Consider the following 8,380-nt stretch of genomic DNA (forward strand, 5'->3'; position numbering starts at 1 on the left):
CACCAGGGCAAAGAACCTTTTATTCTCACCTGATTTGCAGCTTCACAGGGCTGGTTGCTCTTTCCAACATTTTCTGTTTATTCTAAATCTTCTCTGCTTATAATTACTTACATGATGTTATGTTACACAACAGCCTTAACCCAGTTTTTATTTATGGCAGATGTTCCCGTATCCATTTGTAAGTGTGTGTTATGTCGCATGCTGAGCCGAGAACACGATGTGAGTCGGTAGCACAAACAGTCTTCAGGTGTTACTCTGGTCTTTACCCMACAGACTAAACAGGAACAAAGAACAGGAGAGACAAAACATGCAGCTGAACCCGGTTGAACTGTGACAGTAACTGATGCAGATTGATGTTTTAAACAAGCTCTTTGTTGTTTCAGCACCACAGTTGATTTTATGTCATTGACCTATTTTTCAGGACTACCTGTTCTGATAGTTGGTCTAACATTGGTGATATCAAGGGGAAAATACAAGTCACATGATCACTGCTGGCTCAGTGTGCAAACTGACACCATCTGGGCYTTTGTGGGACCGGTCATATTGGTCTTRATGGTATGTATTCATATTGTGAGTTGTTCATCTGTCCACTGCGGTATGTTTAAGTCATATGTACTGTTCATGCATGGATTAAAAGCTTCTTGACGCTGTTTATAGAATGAGTATGTTAGCTCCTGACTTTTATTTTGTTCCAGACATAAATATATAATATTTGTTCACTGAATGCAAAATAACATCTCTCCAGTCCAACTGCAGCAGCAACAATGGCAGTAAGATTAAAAAGAACCTTATAGAAAGCAGATCAAACAGCTAACTCGCAGTATCGCTCCTTCCATCCAAAACATGAGTCTTCACAGAAGTGTTTTCTGCTTCAGGTGTGTGCTGAGATGTATTTTGGTGCAGCTGAATGCTCCCGTCAGTTTAAGSCCAAGTGGCACTGCAGTGACACGTTGTTGCYGCTGTTGTGTTCTGCCTGCAGGTCAATGCAGTTGTGCTGTGCCGCGTTGTCATGGTGACCGTTTCCAGCGCTCATCGCCGCGCTAAGATGCTCAGTCCAAGCTTTGCATCGAAAATGCAGACCTTTGACCTCACCTGGTGAGACACAAAAACATCTCTGCCTCTTTCCTTCACAAATTGTTTCTCGCTGTCTGCCCGCTCTTCCACTCACACACACACACACACACCAACCCACACACTATTTTCTTTTTTTGMTTGAGGAGCACTGGACTCAATGGAGGCAGTGTGTGAGACTGGGAGTTTACTGTGGGAGTTACAAGGGCTTATCAACTTAACACCTGGCCTCGGCACAGTTGTTTGTCTTTTCGTCAAGCCTCTCCTTTGCCACGGCCGTGTTTGCATTGTATTATTCATACTGCTTGGTATTAGAGATGCACCAATCCAGTTATTTTGGGTTTTATTCAAATCTTTGTTGTTTTATTTTTWAATTTAAATACATGCCTGTACTAAAATGTCCAGATCCACAACATTTTTTATAAAAAAATGTTTCTTATTGGTGATGACATCACACAAGCTTAAGTGGCAAAAATGACAAAAAAGACGACAGGAAGAAGGAGGATGATGGTTTGTTTTTGTTTTTCGGACAATGTGCAGCTGCTCCTCCAGAGCTCTCACAGCATCACAGTTCATAAGCAGTTGTGTGTCATTCCAACATGTTGAATCCAGAGCCCTTCTGTAAAATCGCCAATTACAATTTTCAAAAAAAGCTGTACATGTATTRTGCAGCGTTTATGTAGCTCCTTTTTATTTGTTTATTGCGTTTGTATCGCCTGAATAAGMCGCCAACATCTTCTCTGATTGGCTGAGCTATAAATACATTTTATGTGACTGCTTACATCTGTGGCTGCCATGATTTTTAATGACTTACTGCAGGAACAACCTTATTCACACGTGACTTTAATTTAATTTCTTAATTATGGTAACAATTCAATTGCAAAATTGTTTTTTCAWAATTATAGCATCAGAATATAGACAAAGATTTGCACACATTTGTAATGCAAACAATTATCTATTATCAGTAATTGTTCCACAATTGTATCCATATTTTTAGTATTATTCATATTTGGAAGATTGATAACTGGTTGATGAGCCATGTGGAAAAAACGTAGACACCTCATCAAACATCCAATCTTTCTAAAGAAACATTCACATGTTGTCTAATCATCTTTTATCTCTTGACGCAAACTGATTTATTTACATTTAAACACCAAAAATGATCCTCGCTTCACTCTTTACAGAGATAAACAGAAATGTGTTTTCTAACTGAGGAAGAGGTTAGGACACCCTGCCCTCTGATAGCTAGTGAAGTGTTTGAGATGTCCAACAGCGTCGGCTTGAAGAAAGTTTCATCTCTCATCACCAGCTTTGACTGTCAGGACTTCGTTAACATTCTGTCAGTCACTGGTGGGTTTGCTGGTCCAGTTCTGCATCAGCGTTCATTTTTTCATTGATTGTCTTGACACATTTCTGATTCTTGTTAAATTCACAGTGGTGTCTGTGGTGGTGATGGCCATGTCGTGCTTCACATGCTTCACAGCTCGTTAGGTCCTGAGTTGTTTTGGGGGTTTTGATTAGTTGATTCTAGCTTCATTATTATTCTGCTTTCTTAGTTTCTTATTTTTGATTGATTACTCTTCAGTTTTACCTTAGTGCAGTCTAGTTTTATTACGTCTACTCATTCTTTACCATTAGATTCATTCCCTCACCCCTGTGCCATTTTCTCTCTCCCCTCATACCTGCAATAAGTCTGCCAGTTAGCCCAGGTTATTTCTCTCAGTGTTTAAACACATCTCCCATTATCACTCCCTCCGGGGTGACAAGCGGCTGAGCGGCTATGCTGATGCGGTCTCCCGTTACGRTCACGCTTCTTATTCTGTGGTGGCGGTGGTGGCCCTCGACCTCACATCCCTTCTGCTGCTGCTCAACCTCTGACTGGCTGTCAGTAATTCATACTTCCAGTGCGGACCGTGCCGTCTCGCTGTCTCTGCCACTCAGCTGCTTGGTGTCTTGATGCTCCGGGAAGCAGGGCGGAGCTGGTGACGCCCTGGTTGCTCCGTCTCCCATCCTTTTATTTCTCCAGCCACACTCTCCCATCATAGCAGATGGGAGACACCTGGGAAATAACCCCCACCAAAATACAAAACACTTGCAACACAAATCTTAAACCAAAACGGCCACCTTGCCACACATACTCAAACCTTTGAAAGTCATTGTTCAAATSCAGAAAATGCCACCCTCACAACATTGGTGTTTATGATAAAAGAAAAAAATGTCAAACAGAATGTTCCTTGCAGCCAGAATTTGTATTTGTATTCATAAAGCCTACCTTTAAGACGCACTTCCACCTTTACATTTTTTTTGCTGCATGTTTGTTTGCAACTAATGGAAATGCCACAATCCCATTCCTTTCCCTCTACAGCCGTTTCTCTTCATTCCCTCACTAACAGGCGGATGTATGTGCCAGTCGTGTTACATCAATTCAGGAGATTGGAGGGAAAAYAACTTTCAGAAATAAAGCGAAGAGTGAGTCGGCTTTGTCCTTGCTGACACAGTGCAGCTGAAAAACTCAATCTCTCCATCCAGGTGCAGCAGTGTGACAACAATGGTGGTTTAAACAAAGGCAATGTTTTCTGCTTTGCCCCATGAAATGGTTATTGGCGGTATAAGAACCTAGATCACKGAAAAGATGGTTGCAAAGGAGCAGGAGAATGAATGCAGTTGGGCGGAAAATCTATACTTACACAGAGGTGTTTGGTGTGGATTCGACAGGGAAACATCCAACAATAAACTGTCTTTACAATACGTTCAATGATTTTCTTTTCTTTTCTTTTTAAGACCTCAAGAATGAAAACCCACACACATGCGAGGCTGAATATGTTTTAACCTGATGCATACGAAAGAAAATAAGGACAACAAAATAACTGTTGAAGACTTTYTCTGAAAAATGTCCATGTATCAATGCATGCTCGGTACGAGGGATTGCTGTAAGCTCAAGGCACAATGCAAGCAATCGTCTGTCATCACTGTGTKCTCATCCAGGAGGAGTGAATGCTGCAAGTCAGTGACTCAATGCCATCCCCTGGGTTTCCTTAGATTGAAAATGCACTGTCTGATAATGAGGATCAAATGTGTGATTCAATTGAAATTTCATTTATTTTCTTTTGTAAAGTGCCTCCAGACGACATTTGTTGTGAATTGGCTCTACAGATACATATTYTGTTTTTCAGTTCAATTTGGTTTGTAACACCAATTTACACAAAATGTCCCAAGACACAAAATCAACAGATCCAATTTTTGTATGGAAGTTTATGGCGAGCTTAATCAAATCATAAAGACAAATTCATATTAAGTTGCATTCATTCCAGTTTGATCCCAGTTATTACACCGGATCACTTCTTAGGCCAGTTGGTAAAAATAGATCTGTTCAAGGGAGCCAAGCTAACAGCATCGAGTCTGAAAATGCAGCAATTGCTCCTCCTGAGCAAGCATTTGSTAACAACACATTATTCAATGCATTGATTCTTTATGTCTGCAGCAATTCACGTACTATGTAATAAATTAAATTAGCATTCAAAATTCCATTTATTTCAGTAACTCAATCACCAACATTATATATATTAATTAGACAAAAACTAATTCACAAAAACTCAATACTATAAGGATGTGAGCTTTGAATAGRCCAGTCCTTGATGGATTCACTTGTGAGTTTTTGGGTCATTCTGGATGATGTGGTAAAGTTCTGTTCTGCTTCAGTTTTATGTTTTTTACAGTTGGCCTCATATTTTCTTCAGGCTCTCTCAGGTTCACCATACGCTTACATGATGGATTCTATGAGGGAGGGCTTTCCAGATGGCGCTACAATAAACCATGACACTTTCCCCTCCAATGCTGCACATTTGAGTTTTTTTTTTCCTGCAATACTCACATTCACCATCTCCTTTGTTCTGGTGTCCTAACAATTTTTGACTTAATTGAATCGATCGAAGATTATTATAAGTGAAGTTCTGTCTTTGTTTCTTATGGAGACTTCTAGAAGCTYKTTGTGGTCCTCACCCGGAGCTGCATTTTGTTACTACATGTTTTAATTGATTAGCTATAGATTGTAGATACTAATTATAACACATGAACCACCAACAGGGTTTATGCTGATACCGTTTCTGTGTGCTTTTAGGGCTGTGACCCGTCCAGTTCTCATCCTGCTGCCGGTTCTGGGTCTGACGTGGATGTGTGGCGTGCTGGTCCATCTGTCTGCGGTCGTCAGCTACATCTTCATAATCCTCAATTCCTTCCAAGTAAGCAAGACTGAAGTAAATTCTGATGGTGGTGTGTATATTAGGGATTATTTGAAAAAGGCAAGATGAAAAAAAAAGTCAAAACAATTCAACAAATGTAACCTGATATCAATATATTTTTTTGTTGTTTTTTTAGTTAAGCTATGCAACAAAGAACAATTAAAACTTTAATATATGACACAGAAAGTGTAGTCTGGTAAGAACCAGCCCTTGTTCTGTTTGATGGTCTAGGTTCTCGGCTGTAGACAAACGATTGCTTCCCAAAGGCATGACCTTTATTGAGATTTTAAATTTAACCCAGTCACTAATGTTTGCCCGTAATTAGCCAGTTTGACCCTAATAAGCTTACCAGTAGTTGCCTGTTCTGTAAACAACCATCCTCCACTGTGAAGAGAGAAGAGCCGATCCAAACGGGGCGAATCTTAATTAACAACTGTGGTTCCAGCAGTCCATGTTGGAAGTGTGACCAGCAAGGACAGAACGGTTTTGTTAATTTCATTGGTTGCCATTGCTAAAACTCCAAGCAAACTACAGTTCTAAAACAGCACAGAAAACCAACGCCACCGTTCACGATTTCTCCTTCTGTTCACTGATTGACATGGTAAAAATCCACAGACTTTGTTGTAAGCAAGAATTGTTTTTAGCAGAATTGCACTGGAAGGCTGAGGTCAAACTACAAAACGTATAATTTATTTGTTTTAAATAGTAATTACAAATGTATTTTTATCATAGACCTTAAACTTCTGATTAATCTGTGGAGCTGTGGGTATCAAGCCACACAGTGATCTTTGTGGCTTGCTCAGATGTTAAGAGAGGGGTACCAACAATTTTCACATCCATATGTGCAAGTGTTTTCAGTATCATAAAGTGGAAGTTAACGTGTTAACTTAACTTCGGGAGCAGGGCCACGCCCAAACCACACCTCTAACTCTTCAAGCGGCCTATTTATACTCTGCTCATCCACTCTACTCAGTCTGTCGTGTTTTGTCAAACGCCAGACCCGTAACTTCTGCTACAATTACAAGCCTACAAATTCAACTCACCACTGAAGGCGACGTGGCTACCCAGCTCTTCCCTTCAGATTCAGACGATGTTCTTCAATATTCCATCCGCCGCGAACATTTCTTTTCCTCTTCCAGCAATTAGCCAAGCTCCAAGTAGCAAACGCCGTGTGCTCTTTCATCTTCCGTCTTGCACCTCCTTAGCGCCGTTCCTACATCAGTCCGAGGTTCGCCCTTCACCTCCAACATTCCAGTCCAGCGAATGTAGAAGGCCAAGAGACGCCAGACATCAGGCTCGTTCTTCCGGGGCACCACCGCCTTTCAGAGTCATTCAGCTTAACAACACCAACACTTCCACACCTCAGCGCTGCATCGCAGGCGCATCAACCCATCTAGGTCTCAATTCCTCGCCTCCAACGCTCTCTAYAGGAGAAACGAATCTCTTTCAGCCGCCCAGCAATTTCTTCAACGTCCGTTTCCTCATCCATGATCTCCGGTGACATCATTTCTGATGCCGGCTCGTAGACCTCCACTGGAGTGCCAGACTCCTCTCGGATCACTGCGAACTTCCAGAGTCTCTCAGCCAAGCAACACAAACATATCCTTATTTCAGCGTTCCTCCTCCGAAACCCAACAGTCAACCGCACCACCACCACCGAAGTTCAAACATCCCAGGCTTCCGCTTTCTCCAAAAAGCATCATCGATGATKTCACTTCCGCCTTCACTCACACCGATTTCGGACCTCTACTCGCAACCGATAGCTCCCCTAGTGGGAGCCAGGTTGTATCACACTTTCTGCCTGCATCCTCTCAGTTCAAAGACTCTTCATTTCATCACCATTCTCCCAAGCTTCTCATAGATTGAACATTTTAATATGTTTGTCTACTYTATAATACCTTAGCAGGACAGTAGTACATCTTCACTTGTCTTAAAGAACACCGTTACCAGTCTGAGCAGTAGCGATTTACATTAGGTTTCACTTTATTTTCAAACCTACTACCATCCGTCCTTCGTTCCCTTCTTCTCTCTTCATCCATCATCTTTTTAACATGCATAATCAAAGCTCCACCTTGTGTCCCATTCATGCAATAACTCAACAGAACATCCCTCTCCTGTTTCACCATCATTTTCACCATCAAATTCTAAATGATGTTGTTGACCCTTGGCAGGAAAGATATTCTGCAGCGATCCGTTCAACACAAATCTGAAGAAACCTCTAACCAAGATGCTCGGCTTTCCCTGGCCAGTCTCGTGAATAACATGGTGATCTTTGTTTTCAATCGTTCTTGAATCATGAGGAACCTTATTCACATAATCATCTTGAGAGCAAATCTTTACGTATTCTGRCGCCAAGCTATTCAAGGATTCATAAACCAGCAGCAGTATTCTTAGTTTATTCTCAGAGCTTCAGGGAGCCAGAGCAGAAACCTTAGAACCRTAGCAATGTGCTCTATATTCTAGATTTTAGCCAAACACCAGCACAGCATTCTGGCTCAGCCAGAGCCATCCAATTTATTATAGTCTTCTACAGAACTGAACCAATCTTTATCAGGCCGTTGAACTTTTAGGTCCCTGACTCTGATGCTGCCGCCCCAGCAGATGAYGGCAGAAGAGATGACTCTCTCGACAATAGAATCGTAGAGGACGTCCACATCTTGCTGCAAACCTTGAAGGAATTTCGCATCAAGTATCCAGGTCCCAAGTCCGAATTCGATAACCATCTTTCCATCATTCTTCACATGATTCTCCAATTTAGAAGATCAGGCTTCCATTAACATTGCATTCTTTCTGCAGCCCAGATAACAGGCCGTTTTCAACCATTTGATCAGGGGTCATACTGGGTTTCTTTTAATCTGAATCGTACATCTGCATTTTGCCACCTGCATGTCTTTCTCGCAGTTTACGTGGTACTTCATCTCATCCAGMAACTACTTGTACAATTACTCTCCCTCTTCATCCTTGTTCCTCCATCAATCCCTCCATCCATCCATCCAGTGGCGCAAAAAGTGGGTATGCAGGGTATGCAACGCATAGGGGCGCAGCACCAGAGGGGGCGCCAAAACCCCGTC

The 8,380-nt window shown here is 41.8% G+C and overlaps 1 protein-coding gene across 1 annotated transcript in view; it reads left to right on the plus strand.

Annotated features, from left to right (window-relative positions):
* The window catches only part of adgrd2 (adhesion G protein-coupled receptor D2), a 58,632-nt gene that overhangs the window by 31,463 nt on the left and 18,789 nt on the right, over positions 1-8,380 (plus strand). Inside the window, exons 17-19 of the mRNA XM_017306520.1 lie at positions 422-555; positions 980-1,095; positions 5,189-5,309. Of these exons, the coding sequence (XP_017162009.1) occupies positions 422-555; positions 980-1,095; positions 5,189-5,309 (371 nt within the window). The remainder of the gene's footprint in view (positions 1-421; positions 556-979; positions 1,096-5,188; positions 5,310-8,380) is intronic.

The sequence above is a fragment of the Poecilia reticulata genome, linkage group LG9, assembly GCF_000633615.1.
Source record: "Poecilia reticulata strain Guanapo linkage group LG9, Guppy_female_1.0+MT, whole genome shotgun sequence".
Classification (NCBI taxonomy): domain Eukaryota; kingdom Metazoa; phylum Chordata; class Actinopteri; order Cyprinodontiformes; family Poeciliidae; genus Poecilia; species Poecilia reticulata.